Consider the following 18,561-nt stretch of genomic DNA (forward strand, 5'->3'; position numbering starts at 1 on the left):
TAGTCGTGCACGTCGGAGCCCGATAGTTATATCACAAACACAAACAGCAGCCCAACTGTTATCTCCAATTCATAACTCTTCCTCCACCACCACATCTTATCTAACGAAAAATTATCTTCCTCCTCAGTCCTCACCCACCCGAAGATACAGAGGAAGAAGAAAGTGAACTCAAATGGCGTCATTCGCTCAGCAACTCGGTGTGATAAAATGCCCGCCAATCCCGACCACAAGAATTGGTGTCTCCTCTAAGAAGATTATTCAAAGCTATTCTTACAAAAAGCAGCTGAGAGTAGTCTGCCAAGCAGCGGCCGTGGTAGGCAATGCGCAGACAAGAGAGAGACAGAAGCTTAAAGAGATGTTTGAAGAAGCATACGAGCGGTGCCGCACTGCACCCATGGAAGGTGTCGCTTTCACTCTAGAAGACTTCCACGATGCTCTCGATAAGTACGATTTCGATTCCGAAATCGGTACCAAGGTCAGCTCTTAATCCTTAATATACCACTGTGCCCTGTTGTAACTTTTCTTCGACAACTGAAGCTGAAATTTAGTAATTTCTGTGATTTTTGGATGCCAGTATTATAAAGTGGGTGTTGATCTCTTTGTGAAATGGATACCGACTTTTAACGTCTAATTTGAATTTCTTATATTTGATGATTGTTTTGAATTGAGTTTTGCCAGATATGGACCCTAATAGTTATAATGAATGGGTCGTGAAGTTGAAATGGAGAACAATATTTTTACACAATGCATAATACTTCATAAAACACCAGAGTTCAGATTTTCTGAACATAACCAAGATTGAGCCAGTTGATTTGTTTTCTATTTGTCTTGGTAGGTAAAAGGTACAGTGTTTAGTATAGATGCATATGGAGCTCTAGTTGACATCACTGCCAAATCATCGGCATTCTTGCCACTTAGAGAGGCATCTATTCACAATATCAAGAATGTAGAAGAGGCTGGCATAGTTCCTGGTTTACGAGAGGAATTTGTAGTTATTGGTGAAAATGAAGCTGATGATAGTTTGATCTTGAGTTTGCGTTCCATCCAATATGACCTTGCCTGGGAACGATGCAGGCAGCTTCAAGCTGAAGATGTTGTTGTCAAAGGGAAGGTATGATTTACCTAACAGAGGTATATCTGAATTCAGTTCCCATTACCTTGTTTCAATACGATGAGGAAATCATGACAAGTCAATAAAAGTATCCACCACACCATGCATTCTGATTTTTATTCAATGCTTTTCTGACAACATTATGCTCACTGTTGTTCTATTGATCTCTAATTAGCGCACTATTTTTGTTGCACTTTTACTTTCTGGCAACTGGTGCAAGTCATGTTTCATTTGTTGAGTTTGTAGGTAATTGGTGCTAATAAAGGTGGAGTTGTGGCATTGGTTGAGGGCGGCCTGCGTGGATTTGTTCCATTCTCACAGATCTCAACTGTTAGTTACATATTCTGTGTCATAAACACTTATATATTTTTCATAACTGTGGTAGCTTTGTTCGGACTTCCTAATCTAACAAGTTTCTAGCATGCTTTACCTTTCCTTCATTTGCTATGCAACTTGAACTTTAATTTTGGAAGTCACTAGTAACTTTATATAATGCATCAGAAATCAACTGCAGAGGAGCTTTTGGGTAAGGAGCTTCCTCTCAAGTTTGTGGAGGTTGATGAAGAGCAGTCTAGACTTGTCCTCAGTAACCGCAAGGCCATGGCTGATAGTCAGGCACAGTTGGGAATTGGATCAGTTGTACTGGGAACTGTTCAGAGTTTGAAGCCATATGGTGCTTTCATTGATATAGGAGGGATTAATGGTCTCCTCCATGTTAGCCAGATCAGTCATGATCGGGTCTCAGATATTGAAACGGTCCTTCAGCCGGGTGACACCTTAAAGGTTTGCATAGCTTTGCTTGCTGCCTAGTTTGCTGCTAATCAATCATATGTAACTCCGAAGAGATATTACAACAGTTTGGTAAATTTTGTTTCAGGTCATGATCTTGAGCCATGACCGTGAGAGGGGCCGTGTGAGTCTTTCTACAAAGAAGCTGGAACCTACACCTGGTGACATGATTCGCAATCCTACACTTGTGTTTGAGAAAGTAAGTTGTTCAAAATGCTTTTCAACATCTCCTGTTCGAGTTGTATTTTCCTTGTGTGCTTGAATTTTTGCCTTGAGAGATTTGTGGAGAAATAGTAAATAAAAGCTTGTGATTTGTTGGTGCAGGCTGAGGAGATGGCACAAACATTCAGGCAAAGAATTGCTCAAGCTGAAGCAATGGCTCGTGCAGATATGCTGAGATTCCAACCCGAGGTAGTGTTGAGAGTATCTTGATTCTTCTGGACACTGGAGTTAGTGAAAACAAGACTTGGGTGGTATGTAGTTAATTAACGGAATGATTCTATTGTAACCTTGCAGAGTGGATTGACTCTGAGCTCTGATGGGATTTTAGGCCCACTGAGCTCTGACTTGCCGGCAGAGGGATTGGATTTGAGCGAAATTCCGCAGGCGGAAGATTCATTTGATATAAGCGAAATTCCTCCCGCCGAAGATTCAATCGATTCAATCGACGATTTATAAATTGTTTTTGCAGAAATCTTGTGGCAGGTAACCTATGTAAAACTTTGGATAACCCTGCGTGATATAGTGAAAATATTGTTCAAATTTGTATAATTATCTATCTTAATCTGGATCTTTCATTCTTTCCCTTTGATTCGTGTGCTTTATATTTATATTTCCACACCTACGGGGAAGAGTGAACAAGGGGGAAAAAAAGGAGTACCTAACAGGCAAATTACTCTGTGGCGCAAGATGGACCTGGGTAAAAAAATATACAATTTATATACTGAATATTCACAAATTTATATACTGAATGTTCATAACTTAAATATTATGTATCTTATGTGTTTTATGTTACGTAATTTTGTACTTTAAAATTATGAATTATGAACTTGAATATATTATTAACTAACTGTGTATAAACATGAGGAACAAAAAGCTGAAAGTATATTAAAATTTAAAAATCAAAACAAGGTCTTTTTGATCCAAGGTTCACAAACCGTGCATGACATAAATTGCTCTTTCGGCTGACATTGTCCTCTACGCATTTCTTGAATTGTTACGTGGGCATTTTATAAAGAAAACAGAATTGGATATGCAACAACATCCAAAAGGTCCAAGATATCATTTTTTTTCATCCTACTAAAAGTAACCTTTAAATTTTTATTTATTTTTTCCTAAAATGATACTTCATTAAAGCAAATGTTCATTAGTTCTTTGATCTCAAAATGTATTTGCATAATTAGTACGTATAGATTGGAAAATGTTTTTCACCCATACAAATATCAGTTCTAAATTAAAAAAAGGATTTATTTATTTATTTATTTAGATTACGGGTGATTGACCTACCAATTAATAAACAGTCTTTGTATAACAAAAATTAGATCCAACTGCAAAGACACGGTGAAGAATGAGACATTGTGAAAAAACTGAAAATAGAAAGTTGCCCACCTCGCTCGTCACATGACAAGAGTTTTTATTACTTTTTAGAATAAGGGTCAAATAAGTAATACAATTATACTCTAAATTGTAATTAGATCACTGAACTAAAAGAGATTACAATTAAGTCCTTGAACAACACAAATTCACACAATTTAATCTAAAATGATTTGTTTACCTATTGATATAGTGACATGTCGGTTATTATATTTAAAAAATAATTGTTTTAAAATTTATTTTAATAATTTTAAATAAAATAATTATTTTAAAATTAAAAAAAAACAACAACAATGGAGACGAAGGGTCTCCTGCCGGCCATGGGGGACCCTTCGTCTCTGATTGGCTATGGAGACGAAGGTCTATGTCTTCGGCTGTTTTTTTTTTTTTTTTTTTTTTTTTTTTTTTTTTTTTTTTTAATTTTTTAAAAAATAATTATTTTATTTAAATAAAAAACTAGTTTTAAATATAATAACCAACACGTTAACATATTAGTAGGTAAACCGTAAACAAGTCATCTTATATTAAATTGCATAAATTTGCGTTATTCATTGATCCAATTATAATTTTTAAAAATTTAGTGATCTAATTATAATTTAGTATGTACTATGTAATTGCATTATGTATTTAACCCTTATTCCTCACTTTTTTTTCTTCTAATCCAAAACGCTACAAAGCAGGGGATACCCAATAGAGTTTTTCCATTAGGATGTCTATTTTTGTCAGGTTATCCAAATGGATTCACAAATTATCGCTCTCTGAATTTCCGCACATTTTTTAACACTGACTAATATAATCTATTTCAATCATTATTATGTGGACCATATTTTATATACTGTAAAATAATGTACATTCAGTACAAAAATAATATATTTTTAATATATTAAAAATGCATATTATATTCAGTGGCACAAAAATAATGTACAACGCCCCTCCTAATATATTTTTAGTACAAAAATATACATTGTATTCATTTTAGTACATTTAACTTTCAATCCAAATTTACTACAACGCCCCTCCTAAGTTGTCACCAACCCTTTTCAAAAAAAAAAAAAAGTTGTGACTAACCTGCTTCTTTTTTTATTTAGTGGCACGTGCAGGGACATTATTGGGAATACATCCAACACAGATCTGCTGTTTTGTCCTTCTTTCGGGGAAGCTTCATTTGATACTTTGATCCAAAGATTGTTTCTTCTCTCTCTGTCTCTATATATATCTTGGCCCAACCGCCGCCCCGAGCTTCCGCTTACGCATCTCTTTCTGCTTCAGACGCGCTTCTCTCTCATTTCAACAGTAAGCTTACCTTTTATTTTTAGATACGATACATATTTGCTTTTCTGTGTCTGTGTATAAATTTTCATTTTAAATATCTGTTAATTTATTTTTCAAAATTAACAGACATCCCTTCAATTATATACAATACTTATATAATAGTTTACCATTAAGATTTGATCTTTGATTAGCAGTTAATCCCTATCAGTATATTAAGAAATGGTTTCCAGGAGTTGTATCGGGATTTCAACTATGAAACCCTGTTCTAGGATATTAGGTAGCTATAATCATTCAATTTTTTGGTACCCATTCGGGAGATGCAATCGCCAGGTTATGGATAATTTGTCGAAATCACAGCAAAAGATAAAGGATGTACATAGAATGGGCGGTGGTAGGTACCGCCATAGGCACAGTGTTGTCACACTTACAAGAGTAATCAATTCGAATCGGTGTGCTTTTTGTGGATCCGGTTCGAATGGGGATCAGCATAGGGATTCTTTTTGTAATTGGCTTGGTAGGAGTAAGAATAGGCTTGTATTTGTTGTTCCTAAAGTAGCTTCAGATATGAGGAGCCATTCAACTTCCACTGAAGCTCAAGTTAATGACAAGAGCTTCAAGAAGTTCTATATTCAAGGGGGTATGAATGTAAAGCCTTTGGTGATTGAGAGAACAGAAACACGGGAAGATGTTGTAGAGACATATGAACAGAAAGATGGGGGTAGGGTAGAGATAACTGATGATTCAACTGTAAATAAAAATGATTTAAATGGGTCAAGTATTTCAAAATTGGCCCCTGAGAGAGAGGTGTCTGAGGTAGAAAAGGAAGCATGGAAGCTGCTCCAGGGAGCAGTTGTAAACTATTGTGGATATCCTGTGGGGACAGTTGCGGCAAATGATCCAGCTGACAAGCTGCCACTCAACTATGACCAAGTTTTTATTCGTGATTTCATCCCGTCAGCTCTTGCATTCTTGCTTAATGGAGAAGGGGAGATTGTCAAAAATTTTCTGCTCCATACTCTTCAGCTGCAGGTAACAATTGCATTTTTCAGTTTATTCTCTACTTGATCAATTTTTGTTTCTTTCACCAATATGGCGCCTGTTTTTTCTCTTGAAAGATACTGAAGTAATTTACTGTAACAATTTGTTGCTTCACTTAGTAGATTCATTTTCAATTTTCTTAGTACAGTAGGTATGGAATGGAAAAATTGCTGCCTGTCTTTCAGACACTCAATTTATTAGTCTGTGGTAAACTTCATTTCTTGCAAGTGCCTACTAAGGTTATGACTGATTAATTAGATTGCAATGTGGAAATTTTTTGAGCTCAGGTTTGGGTTTTTATGCTAAGAAAAATAGTTTTCGTTTTTCCATAGTTATTCTTCCTCAAGCTCAGATATTGAACATTTTAGTCTCTCTCACCACGAGTCAATCTGAACAGTAAAGGACTTGAACATTGCTTTATCTATGTTAAGATAATGGTTAACTCTCCTGCTGTCATTTGCATTTGAGTATTTTCCTTTTGCTTTGTAGAGTTGGGAAAAAACTGTGGACTGCTATAGCCCTGGACAAGGGTTGATGCCTGCAAGTTTTAAAGTGAGAACCATGCCACTTGATGGAAGAAATGGTGAATTTGAGGATGTTCTGGACCCAGATTTTGGTGAATCTGCTATTGGGCGAGTTGCACCTGTTGATTCTGGTGAGGCACCAATTTCACATAATGTGACATTATTTTTATTTCCACCTTCTCAGCTTCTTGTCTGTAATACTAATACAGAGAGTATCATTTTGTAGTTTGCAATTATTCATTTATATTTTTGTAAAGTTAATTCATCTTCCGTTGTATTTTGCATGAATTGAACAGGGTTGTGGTGGATTATTTTATTAAGAGCTTATGTAAAGATTACAGGTGATTATACACTGCAAGAGAGGGTGGATGTGCAGACAGGCATTAGATTGATACTTAATCTCTGCTTACGTGATGGTTTTGACATGTTTCCTACACTCTTGGTCACTGATGGTTCCTGCATGATTGATAGAAGGATGGGAATTCATGGCCATCCACTTGAAATTCAGGTAAGTGGACTCTACTTGAAGAGATTTTTTGTAAGCTTCTTCACCATACATGTGTGACTAACATTGATAATTTCTATAACATGGAGAAAGCTAGCCGCATATGTAATACATGTGAAGTTTGATTGATAGATTTATTATTTGAACCTGACCTTGTTGGCCATTTTCAACAGGGTGGAAGAGACTAGTTCTTTGTTCCCTTGCTTTAACTACTTTGAAGATTTCTCAGTAATCTGCTCCAATTGGCCTCTCACACATTATTTTGCATCACTCACTATATATGCCATATTCTGCAGGCCTTATTTTACTCTGCTTTGCGCTGCACTCGTGAGATGCTAATTGTGAATGACTCAACCAAAAGTCTGGTTGCAGCCATCAATAATCGGCTGAGTGCACTATCATTCCATATAAGAGAATACTACTGGGTGGATATGAAGAAAATTAATGAAATATATCGTTACAAGACAGAAGAATATTCTATGGATGCCATCAACAAATTCAACATCTATCCAGATCAGATTCCACCATGGATTGTAAACTGGATTCCAGAAACTGGTGGATATCTTGTTGGCAACCTACAGCCTGCTCACATGGATTTTCGGTTTTTCACACTTGGAAATCTGTGGGCTATCATTTCGTCATTGGGCACCCACGAACAGAACAAGTCTATTTTGAATTTTATTGAAGGTAAATGGGATGATCTCATTGCACAAATGCCTCTCAAGATATGTTATCCAGCTTTGGAGGGTGAAGACTGGCGAATAATAACTGGAAGTGACCCTAAGAATACGTGAGACTCTAACTTCTTCCTTTCTTCAGCCTTCTATTTATGTGTATAGATTATTGAGTGTGCTTATGTATCTTATCATTTTATTGCAGCCCATGGTCATATCACAATGGAGGTTCCTGGCCAACCCTTCTTTGGCAGGTATTACTATTAATTTTAAATACTGTGTAGCTTTTGAATAAAATAGGAAATTAATCAGGAATATCTGATATATATATATATATATATATATATATATATATATATATATATATATATATATATAATAAGAGCCAATGAAGGTAAGAGTATAACAAGAATAAAAAATGTGTTGGTGTAATTGTTTGCAACAATGAGTTTTACATTTTACTTACGTTTTTGTACAATTATAAAATCTTTCCTGATTTGTCCTTACTCTTTCTCCCATAATGGTACTAACAGAAGTTACAAAACTTAATAGTTAACAATATAAAATTTAATACCGTTTTCCATTAGGAAGGTCTCAGGTTCGAGTCTCATCCCAATCAGGATTGGCATAATTGTTGAAAATAGTATACAATTTAACATGAACTTTGATCAATTAATTAGTGAGACTATATACATAGCATTCAAAGATTACAAATAAAGAACCTTTAAAACCATTTTCTTATTCGTTTATTCTGGTACTGTATTACATGTTTCAGTTTACCCTTGCTTGCATTAAGATGGGAAAACCGGAACTTGCAATGAAAGCAGTAGCTGTGGCTGAAGAGAGGCTTCCAGTGGATCAGTGGCCCGAATATTATGATACAAGGCATGGAAGATTTATAGGCAAACAAGCTCGATTGAATCAGACATGGACTGTTGCTGGGTACTTGACATCGAAGATGCTTTTGAAGAATCCAGACATGGCATCCTTGTTGGTTTGGAATGAGGATTACGAACTACTGGAAAATTGTGTTTGTGGGTTGAAATATAATGGGAGAAGAAAGTGTTCTCGCTTTGGTGTTAGATCTCAGGTTGGTGTCTAAATGGGGAATACAGTCCAGAGCGTTGTAGGGTAGCAATTAAGTTGCAGGCATTTGGGAAACAATTGCACTGGATGCAACGTATGTACGTGCATACAGTCATTAAGCTCTTAGGTCTGGGAGGGAAAATATTAGTTTGGTTAATAAATAAGGGGGGCGGGGCTGCATCTTGTTGGATCTCAATTTTAATTTTGTGTGTTTATGATCCGATCCGATCATGCATTATATTTTGTATGACAGCTTACAAATTCAGAAGGGGATGCATTCTAATGCTTGTAAACCCCCGTGAAGCTGGATAGGGTGATTTCATAGCAGTCACTAGGAGTAGTAGTGCGCAGCTACTAATTGAGATTCAGAGTGAACCAACGTAACAGACCAATTACAACATATATCAAGCTAAGATAGTTACAACCAAAAGCAATTAAATAAAATTATTAATAGAGTTAATGACTCACATGTAGTCGAGGTTATGGTAGTCAAACAAGCTTTTGCTTGGGTGAAATCCAAGAACTGGCGGCATGTTCATGTTGGGATGAATTGTTTAAACGTTTGTAACCTTCTGAATTCGTCATCCCATGATTTATCTTATGCAGGTTGTGTTATGGCGGGCGGGATGTCGTTTTCTTCAAAGGCGCTTTAGGGGGTGTATTCAATCATGACTTTTAAAATAATAGATTTTAATAAACTTTTATTGACTTTTATAGAGTTGTTGTACTTTTTAAAACTTTGTAAGACTATAAAAGTCTATATAAAAAATATTCGTAGACTTTTATCAACTTTTTTACTTTAAAAAGCTTACAAAAATCGTTGAAATTCTAAATTGAATACATCATTACAAACTTTAAAGTTTAAATAGTGAGAAAAAAACTAAATAGAGAGAATCTTTAAAGTTGGTAGAAAGACAATTTTGAAATCTTGGGGTTGTGGGTTGGATTTCAATTATTTATATGGAAAAGTCTACAAAAATCCTAAAATTAAAAAGTCTACACAAATTATAACTTTTTGAATACCATATGACTTTTAAAGACTCTTTTAAAGTCTTAATCGAATACCACCAACTTTCCTAAGATCAAGTAAATCTCCACGGTCCATGGAATGCTAAGAATGTATATAAATACACCAAATGGGGCATATTTTGTATCACTCAAACATTGATCAATACAATGTTGAATTGAGTTATCGGTTTAAATTATATGATGAAATGTTGAATGCTACAATCATAAAATCTTAGCTCTATTATTAACGTGTAAAATAACTCTTAAGATATATGCTGAATGCTAAAATGATAAATATTTCTCTATTATTAACATGTAAATCACTAACACCCATTACATAAGCAAATTGGTAATACTCCCATACAAATGACAAGAAAAGAGAAATAGAAAGAGCTGTATCAAAATAGAACACAGTTTACAAGAAAGATTAACACATGAATCAATGACATGAAAAAAGTGTGTTCCGAAATGAATGTGCATAGAACCATAGTGGCAGATTTGAGGTGTTCCTGGCCGAATACATCTCCTTCCACTCTTTGGTGTTCCTCTGATACACCAAAATCTGTTTGTGTGTGGCAAGAAAAATATACTCCCCAGTCTGGCTTATTGGGAACACACCCGGTACCATCCCTCTAATGCAGCGAAGACTCACTCTATCCACTATATGCCATTCCTCTGTTCCATAATTTTTCATCACCCAAACAACCATCCAAGCCTCTGAAATCTGAATAAGAGACAAGCACCCATCCAATTCCAACAAATAAATCCGTTTTCCAGCCCCACAACTTACTTCATTGGGCAACTGAATTTTCTTCCACATCCCATTTCCCTTCTTCAACTCAAGTACAAGCAAACAAGGAGTAGTTTCTGTTAACCAGTGCAATGCCTCATTTACAAAAACAACCTGATTCTTATTCATATGCGTAAATTGATAATCTTGAACTGACACAAATTTCTTCCACCTACCAGATACTGAATCATAAATCAAACATATGAAAGTCCTTTCAGCCCTGTGCGCAAATGCCCTATGATTCCCAGCCAACACAACATTATACTGTTGTGTTAACAAATTACATGCCAACCCAACAAGCATTGCCTCACCATCCGGATAAAACCTACTCATATGCCTTTCTCTACTTCTAGGTAACAATTTGTACTCTCTAGTCATTGGGTTGCAAACATAATAAACCCCTTTATCGGGTATGCTGGAACAACACAATAGCCCATTGCAAGAAGCCCTAACTTTGACTCTATCTTTTATAAAATCTAGGGAAATTTCAGAAACACCTCTCAAATTATCAACGCAGATTAAGCTTGATTTTGATTCTGAACAAGACTCATTCACCTCAAACAAAACCATGGGATTTTTAACAGATACTTGGTTGTAGATCCGAGTGAAGTACTTCTCACATATTAATTTATGCCAGAGTTTGCAAACGCATTTCGTTCTGAGGAGTGACTTTACGGGCAATCGCGCAAGAATCCGGAGAACTACTTCTTCGGGGAAGAATCCATTCACATTTGGATTCATCTCCTAAATCAAAAGAAACACTGAAATGAAAATTCAAGAATTCTTAAGAAAATGACTTACAGTTACCGATCGATCATATCCCTCATCCCCATCCAGCATATAGTGGTAGGTAGAAGAAATTTGTTTCCGTTGAAAAAATTAAGATAGAAATGGTAGCAATTCCGACTCAAGATCGGCTAAACGATATAGGGCCTCAAGCCGAAGTTGGGTCACTCTAAAAGGTGGGGTGGCCTTTTGATTGATTTGTGCCCAACTTGGATCACCTAAAACCGTTTTTCTTCCGAATCTTTCTCTCTCTCTTTTTTTTTTTTAAAAAAAAAAATAATAATAATAATAAAGAAATATCTGAATTATGTATTAAAATTACTATTTATTGTATGATGATAAATTAAATGTTAAATGTCATTCCGCACCATGAACTATAACGAATTCTTCATCCCGCACCCTAATCTTTCATAAGTGATATTTTGATCCACAAACCATTAAATTTTTTGCACCTAGAATTTTTAACAAGTTTCTAGGTTATTATGATGACATGACACAAGTTATTATTTGATTTGGACCTTTTTGTAAGTCAATGACCAAATTTTTAAGTCAACCCCTAAGAATCAATCTTGATATGCTTTCTTCTCTTTCACATTTCTGAGAATTTTTAAACAATGTTAATAATAATCTAAGCTACGGCAGGTTCCGGCCAAAAGCCGCATGCAATCTTGATATGCTATACGCTACAAGGCCACGTCACCCCCTCCGTCCACCTTGCCTGCCGGCTAGCAGAGAAAGGCTTTGTCGTCACCTTAATCAACATCGATTCTGTACACTACCACCTCACCAAGAGCAATCGCCGGAACGACGACATGCTCGCCGGCATCCGCAAGCCCGACCTCGACATCCGCTACGTCACAATCTCCGACGACCTCCGGCCGGAGTGGGATAGGGCGGTGAACCACGACCAGTTCATGACCGCGCTCCTGCATATCTATTAACTGGATCAGGATTTTTTTTCATATTTTTTTTCGTGGGATTTTTTTTTTTAGATGAAAATTTTCTATGAAAGTCACAGATAAGTAGACATGCCAGGATTTAAGCTATTGTGGAACACTGTCAAGTCATTCCTTGACCCCAAGACCACTGCTAAGATTAACGTAAGTTTATCGCCAAATGCGTACATACGTTTGTGCTTTTGTATCTGTTAGAAACTAGCTAGCTAATACCTCTTTCTTAAAAGGTTCTTGTACCATTTTCTTGATTTATGTGTTAATTAAAATCAAAAAAAAAAATTTGCCTTATAAATTCTGAACTTTTTGTTGTTGTTGTTGTTGTTGTGTTTTTTTTTTTTTTTTTTTTTTTTTTTTTTTTTTGGTTATATCAACAAATTGCAAGATTTATTGGGTGGCACCTGCACCATGATCTACAAAAGACGAAATTTCGCACTGTTAAGACCCAAACTCCGGCTTGATTATCCATATATAGTTGTGAGTTCTGATAGATTTTTGTGATGTTATCTAATTTGGTGTGGTGTTTAATCAGATGGTCCACAATGGCGAGCACAAATGCTCGCACAGGATGACTCCTGTCGATGAGGAGAAGACGATCCTAGAGGATGGTTGCGTCAGCGTCAGCATGAGCGTGAAGAAGCCAACATTCTTCAAGATTGAATCTCTCAAGAATGGGAAGCTATTTCCGGTTCAAGAGAAAGTGAGTTTTAATTTGCTTACCATTTACACATCTCTCAATTTACTTCTTCTATTGAGATTAAGGTGCAGTCCCTTTAGCCATGCATACATTTATGCCTCTACAAATGTGCAGACCTGCCAGCCTGATGTGTATGTACCCATGGTTGACAGGTCAGTTGATATGCAGAATAATGATGAGGGAGATGTGTGTAAAAGTAGCGCTGATCAAGCAGAAGGAAGCCACAGAAGAGCGTGGCAGTGGCCAATGCAAGCCACAAGGTGCGAACTGCTCTTACAGGGATTACTAGCTGGTTTGATTCAGATGTGCCGCATTGATGCCCGTGCTTCTGCTGCTTATTATAAACTCAACGGCCACTTTGGCCACTTTGGTTGCATTGACGTGAGTGAGGATGCGATCGAGTACGTGCAAATTTCGTGTTGTGCAACACCGTCCAAGAGCTCGAACATGAACTAAATTCGAGATGGCCAATGGTTCGTTGATCCCGTTGGCCCCTCATGCACCTGTACTAGAAGCTACCGGTGGTTGGCTGGAGAAGGTGTTAGAAGAAAAATAATATAAAATCCATATCAGCATCTAAATATCACTTATGAAAGATTAGGGTGCGGGATGAAGAATCCGTTGTAGTTCATGGTGCGAGATGACACTTTAGCCTAAATTAAACCAATAAAAATAGAGTGATTCTTCTATGAGACCACCTCACAGATCTTTATTTTTGAGACCACCTCACGGATTTTTATTTATGAGACGAGTTGGTTCATGATAGAATAATACGTATGTTGAAAAATGTAATACTAATAAATAATAAATTGTTTGTTACTTATAAGGGAAAATGTAATATTTTTGAGAAAAAAATGTAATACTTTGAAATTAAAATGTAATATTTAAGGTTGAATAGCTACCTATGATTAAAAAAAAAAAAAAGGATAAATTATTTAATTGTTACTTATGAAAGAAAATGAAATACTTATGATGAAAAAATTGTAATACTTCGAAATAAAAAATGTAATAGAAAAAAAAATAGCCACAAATTACACACAAAAGTACAATTGAGTCATTCAACTAAAATAAATTGTAATTAGATCTCTCAACTTTCTAAAATTATGCAATTCAACCAAATTTAACATGTTCTTTAGACCATGCTGACTTGGCAGTCATTCTATTAAAATTATTAATTTTGAATTCATTTTAAATAAAATTAAATTATTTAAAAAAAAAATTCCCATCCCACCCACCCCACCCCAGAAAAAAAAAAAAAAAAAAAACACTTCGTCTCTGGTCGAGAGATGAAGAAACACTTTCCCCGCTATTCCCGCAATTTATCTCAAGATAGGTTCAGGAACTATATATTGGATCTCTAATTGTGAATCATGGTTTGTGAAGGACACCACAGGATTTTCCATGGTTGAACACAGCAAAATCACAAAAAAGTCAACTAGAGAAATCCCACTTTTTATTCAAAATGGCAAAGCAGTTTGTTAATCTATGATTGTACTTAATTGTTGATGTGTTATGTGTAGAACGACAAAGCCCCATCACAACCCTCTATTCCTCCTTTATCATGATAAGTTATGGGTTGAGTAATTGATAATAAGGTAAGGCCTAAATTTTAACACTTCCATTCATTCTTTTGCAAAGAAGAAAATCTTGCTTCCTTTTTTTTTTACAAGGAAAAAAAGTTACCATAAAAAAGGCAAATTTCAACAAATACTTGTTTAAAAAAAAAAAAAAAAGAGTTAATTTAACCAATAAATAATAAATAATAAACATGACAAGTAGGATAAAACAAAGAGAGTAATACTTATGTGAAAAACCCGAGCCATCTTCTAAGAGAATTTGCCATAAAAAAAAATAAAAATAGGCTTAGGGTAAAAGTTTGATGCAGCCTTATGGAATTTCTGTACGTATAAACCACCCACCCAAGTCAATTAATAGTGGGATTATACAGAACTTTATATAAGCTATTTAAACCCCCACATGGCATAAGTTAAGTTAAGTGAAGGAGTTAGCTATTAAAGAGCTGTCTAAAATTAATAACAATCCATTTTCATTTTTATACAGCAGCCAGACACTGGTAGTTGTTTCACAAACTGATTCTTTCTAAGTCAGTCAGAGCTTTGCACACTGGAAATTGGAATGGACCAACACCACCCACCGTGTTTATTTAATAGTCACCTAAATGGCTGAAGCCGGAAAACTTCTGCACCCACCATATGTAGAGTAGAGTAGAGGAGAGGAGAGGGGAGATGAATAGTTAATGGATGATGAGGATACCTTTACTGCAGTCTGCACCACAAGATCTAAGCCTTGCAAGCAATACGCTGAAAAATATATTAGAAAGTAGCATTTCACACTAAACTCTTTTTTTTTTTTTTTTGGATATTGGCATCAAAGCTAATCACCTAGTTTACAAGGTGTGTGACTACTTCACACTTGGAGAGCTTGCAAAACTAATTGATCAAACAAAAAAAAATCATACCTCTTTAACACCCACCACCCATGCACCGTTTATCCACTCCTGATGAAGCCTCAAGCCATGATGCCGAAATTCTAATATCTCATTCGTAGTCCTAAAATTGACTCTGTACTTTGCACCCTCAAGAACTTCACACACTTGACCAACCCGCCACCCATTATTAGACCAGGCATCAACTTCCTCAAGAGGTCTGAATCTGTCAACTCTTTGCAGTATAGGGGCAGAAGGCCTTACAGATAAAGCATCTGCTTCTTGAACTAGCAGATCAGTTCCAAAATCACATTTTAGTGTTCTGAATTCTACCAAGTACTTCCCGTTTCCTATCAGTCTCAAGATCAAAGCTGGGTACCAAGATCCCTGATTTCCTTCTTCATCATCTTTCACCTCCACCTTCGCTCCAATACAAAAAGTTGTTTCTGAGGCAATTCCACCACTATGTCTCCTCATTATCCCAGGTTTGGGATTCGGTAGGTTGTTGTTGGACTTCTGCATTTCAAGCAATTATATGTAAGCTAGCAATGATAAAAGAAAGATACCCAACCTCATCAATTTGTATGAGGTTGCAAAGTAAAGTAGCATGAGAGTGCATGGAGCCATACCCTGAAAGCAATGTCCCATTTTTTATCAATCCACTCTTGATGAGGCCTGATACCATGATGTGCAAACTCTATTTCTTCATTTGTGGTCCAGAAATAAACTACATAATTTAAGCCATCAAGAACTTTGGATATAAGACCCTCCCACCATCCCTCATTGTACCATGCATCAACCTCTTCAAACATTTTAAAGCGATCAAATCGGTGAATGAGAGGAGGACAAGGGCGAATGTTGAAGGCATCTGCCTTTTCTTTGAGGGGTTCAGATTCATCATCTGTCCTCAGAGTCTGATATTCCAAAAGAAACTTGTTCGGCCCAATAGAGTCAAAAATGACTGCAGTGTACCAAGAACCATGGTAACCTTCTTCAAAGCTTGTGGCCTCTACCAACATTCCCTTGCTAAACTTTGGACCTAATGCCTTTCTATCACTCTTGCTCTTGACTTTCACTACTTTCGAGTTTAACATCACATCACTTGAGCTCCTTGGCAAATCAATCTTGTCAAAGTTGAAATAGAGAAGAAAGCAAAATAAATAAGTAAAATAATGAGTAGGAATCACAACAAACAAGACATTAATATATATATACCTTTGTAGCTGCAACCCAATTGTTGTTTTTCCACTCTTGATGAGGCCTCAAGTCAGAAGCTTCAAATGTCAACAATTCATTCATGGACCCGAAACAAACCATGTATTTTGCATCACCAAGAACCTTGGATACATGTCCTTCCCACCATCCATTACCAACCCAAGCATCAACTTTGTCAAGAAGTTTGAAAGGACTGATCCTATGAATTTCAGGTGGACATGGTCTGATGCAAGAGGCATCAACCTCTTCTATGAGATAGTCAGTCCCATCATCTGTCTTCAGGTCCTGGTACTGTACCAAGAGTTTTCCATTTCCTAATACCTCCATCACAACTGAAGCATACCACGATCTTTCAAAACCTTCTTTGTCACCCTTAACCTCTACAGGCATTTCCTTACTGAACTTTCTAACACACGATCCTCTAGTGCACTTGATACGGAGTTTGACTCCACTTGGTGTCATTAAAAAATCTTCTGATTTTTTCTGCACAGCAAAACTTAAAACTAACATGAGAAAGCAACAATAAAGAACTTCCTCAAATATCTAGAGGAAAGGAAAAAGGAGCATGTGTGTTTTGAAAAGAATCTTGTGCTAATATATCTTCTTTGGTTTCAGAAGTTAGTCCACAGCAATGACTCGGTCTCCAGTCTCATGGGGGATCAATTAATTATGTATATGAAAAACATGTGTTCATTCCTTTTTTCGCTTTTGGCTACTCCTTACTCCTTAGCAATGATAAAATCATTGATTGCCAGTAAAAATAAACAAACATTTATCCTTTTGGCACGTTACTGGTTAACTATACTTCTTCAAACACCTCATCCTTGGATTTTCACTGTTTAACTGTTCAGCCATTCAGCCAGACCCCAGTCACCCCACCCACACCAGAAGGGAACTTCAATTCGTTTTCTTCTTGGTTAATCCATTCAATTTTTCACATTCCCCCACCAAAGGACCACATTGATAAATGATATCCAGTTATGTATGCACGAGTTTGCGTGCATTTATATATATATTATATATAAATCTAAATCTAAATAATTTAGATTATTAAAATGGTTATTGAAGTAGTAGTCAACCTGCTGGTACTGTTGGTCTACTTGAGATTCTTCAAGTGGTGGAACCCAACACCCATCTTTCCAATCCCTATGGACCCTCAACTGCCACTGCTCCACCTTCACACTCTCCACCGCGTCCTCGTCTCCAAGAGCCACCATATACATGGAATTCTCCAAAATTTCATCTACCGTCCCTCTCCTCCAACCTCTATTTTCATAGAAAACATCCGCACTCTCCCCCACTCTAAAATAGCAGCACGGCTCTCCCGGCGGCGCGGGGCGAACGGCGGATAAGTGAACGTACTCCTTTCGCCGCTTCATGGGATCATCATCGGAGCACAAAGTCTCAAACTCCACGTAGATCTGTCCTGCCCGCTGGTTCTTCCTGACAGACGGTCGGAGCACAGCCGCCGGGAACCAAATTGGAAAATTGTCGCGCATAAGAACTTCCACTCTGTCTCCCTTGTTGAACTGTGCTTCGGCAGACATTGCATGCGTCTCCGGGACGTCAATGACTCAATGCTCTAGCTTACCTAGAAATGTTGAAACCCTAAGAGAGAGATAGCAATCAATGGAGTAGGCAGTAGCTTAGCTAGAACCAGAAGTATAATAATATAATAATAATTCACCATACTAACATGATGAATAAATGGAAATGCACACTTAAATTTTTTTCGGGGGTGTTATAATCACAACATAACAATAACGTTTGGTTTATATATATATATATATATATGTTATAAATCTTTTCAACTTTGCATGCCAAGTGCCAACATTGAGGGTCTGGACCGCACATATAATTTAATTATGTTATTGTTAGTAACAATTAACCATTAATATCAAAGGAAACAAAACGAATATGAAATGAGGGAGGAGTTGTTAGTCAAACTCTTGTCTTGACATTGACTGAGAAAGAGCTTTTCTAATAAGCATATAGAATTGAACCAATATCTATAAGGACAAGACATTGACTGAGAAAGAGCTTTTCTAATAAGCATATAGAATTGAACCAATAT

The 18,561-nt window shown here is 36.5% G+C and overlaps 4 protein-coding genes across 7 annotated transcripts; 2 read left to right on the forward strand and 2 right to left on the reverse strand.

Moving 5' to 3' along the window:
* Positions 1 to 62: 62 nt before the first annotated feature.
* Positions 63 to 2,705, forward strand: LOC109169883 (30S ribosomal protein S1, chloroplastic). Its single transcript, XM_019318781.1, has 7 exons — positions 63 to 475; positions 836 to 1,111; positions 1,358 to 1,441; positions 1,613 to 1,894; positions 1,989 to 2,099; positions 2,225 to 2,311; positions 2,417 to 2,705. The coding sequence occupies exons 1-7, from the start codon at positions 173 to 175 to the stop codon at positions 2,576 to 2,578; spliced, it is 1,305 nt and encodes a 434-aa protein (XP_019174326.1). The 5' UTR covers positions 63 to 172; the 3' UTR covers positions 2,579 to 2,705.
* A 1,856-nt stretch (positions 2,706 to 4,561) lies between these two features.
* Positions 4,562 to 8,865, forward strand: LOC109169882 (alkaline/neutral invertase A, mitochondrial-like). 3 transcript variants are annotated; one of them, XM_019318777.1, is made up of 7 exons: positions 4,562 to 4,695; positions 4,733 to 5,794; positions 6,293 to 6,458; positions 6,624 to 6,835; positions 7,129 to 7,622; positions 7,712 to 7,760; positions 8,282 to 8,865. In XM_019318777.1, the coding sequence occupies exons 2-7, from the start codon at positions 4,985 to 4,987 to the stop codon at positions 8,606 to 8,608; spliced, it is 2,058 nt and encodes a 685-aa protein (XP_019174322.1). In that variant the 5' UTR covers positions 4,562 to 4,695; positions 4,733 to 4,984; the 3' UTR covers positions 8,609 to 8,865. The 3 variants fall into 3 exon arrangements, with proteins under 3 accessions (XP_019174322.1, XP_019174324.1, XP_019174323.1); XM_019318779.1 differs by having other exon boundaries at positions 6,669 to 6,835; XM_019318778.1 differs by having other exon boundaries at positions 4,562 to 5,794.
* Positions 8,866 to 9,824: 959 nt separating this feature from the next.
* On the reverse strand, positions 9,825 to 11,415 carry LOC109169884 (F-box protein At5g49610). The gene has a single exon (XM_019318782.1). It carries the CDS (start codon positions 11,129 to 11,131, stop codon positions 10,040 to 10,042), a length of 1,092 nt encoding a protein of 363 aa, XP_019174327.1. The 5' UTR covers positions 11,132 to 11,415; the 3' UTR covers positions 9,825 to 10,039.
* Positions 11,416 to 14,677: 3,262 nt separating this feature from the next.
* On the reverse strand, positions 14,678 to 18,150 carry LOC109169756. Of its 2 annotated transcripts, none has more exons than XM_019318651.1 (5): positions 17,567 to 18,150; positions 16,488 to 16,970; positions 15,902 to 16,396; positions 15,306 to 15,788; positions 14,678 to 15,132 (listed from the first exon to the last, which is right to left on the reverse strand). In XM_019318651.1, exons 1-5 carry the CDS (start codon positions 18,032 to 18,034, stop codon positions 15,127 to 15,129), a joined length of 1,935 nt encoding a protein of 644 aa, XP_019174196.1. In that variant the 5' UTR covers positions 18,035 to 18,150; the 3' UTR covers positions 14,678 to 15,126. The 2 variants fall into 2 exon arrangements, with proteins under 2 accessions (XP_019174196.1, XP_019174195.1); XM_019318650.1 differs by having other exon boundaries at positions 14,678 to 15,147.
* Between the last annotated feature and the right edge of the window lie 411 nt (positions 18,151 to 18,561).

Source organism: Ipomoea nil, unplaced genomic scaffold (assembly GCF_001879475.1).
Source record: "Ipomoea nil cultivar Tokyo-kokei standard unplaced genomic scaffold, Asagao_1.1 scaffold3321, whole genome shotgun sequence".
Classification (NCBI taxonomy): Eukaryota; Viridiplantae; Streptophyta; class Magnoliopsida; order Solanales; family Convolvulaceae; genus Ipomoea; species Ipomoea nil.

What these genes read in the sequence shown, in the direction of transcription:
- LOC109169883 (XM_019318781.1), top strand. Translation starts at nt 173, where the DNA reads ATGGCGTCATTCGCTCAGCAACTCGGTGTGATAAAATGCCCGCCAATC. An exon ending in ATTCCGAAATCGGTACCAAG is followed by an intron (nt 476 to 835) that starts GTCAGCTCTTAA and finishes TTGTCTTGGTAG; the next exon opens with GTAAAAGGTACAGTGTTTAG. An exon ending in CTACACTTGTGTTTGAGAAA is followed by an intron (nt 2,100 to 2,224) that starts GTAAGTTGTTCA and finishes TTGTTGGTGCAG; the next exon opens with GCTGAGGAGATGGCACAAAC.
- LOC109169884 (XM_019318782.1), bottom strand. Translation starts at nt 11,131, where the DNA reads ATGAATCCAAATGTGAATGGATTCTTCCCCGAAGAAGTAGTTCTCCGG.
- LOC109169756 (XM_019318650.1), bottom strand. Translation starts at nt 18,034, where the DNA reads ATGTCTGCCGAAGCACAGTTCAACAAGGGAGACAGAGTGGAAGTTCTT. An exon ending in ATTGGGTTGCAGCTACAAAG is followed by an intron (nt 16,397 to 16,487) that starts GTATATATATAT and finishes AACTTTGACAAG; the next exon opens with ATTGATTTGCCAAGGAGCTC. An exon ending in AATGGGACATTGCTTTCAGG is followed by an intron (nt 15,789 to 15,901) that starts GTATGGCTCCAT and finishes CTTGAAATGCAG; the next exon opens with AAGTCCAACAACAACCTACC.
- LOC109169882 (XM_019318778.1), top strand. Translation starts at nt 4,985, where the DNA reads ATGGTTTCCAGGAGTTGTATCGGGATTTCAACTATGAAACCCTGTTCT. An exon ending in TCCATACTCTTCAGCTGCAG is followed by an intron (nt 5,795 to 6,292) that starts GTAACAATTGCA and finishes TTTGCTTTGTAG; the next exon opens with AGTTGGGAAAAAACTGTGGA. An exon ending in GGCCAACCCTTCTTTGGCAG is followed by an intron (nt 7,761 to 8,281) that starts GTATTACTATTA and finishes TACATGTTTCAG; the next exon opens with TTTACCCTTGCTTGCATTAA.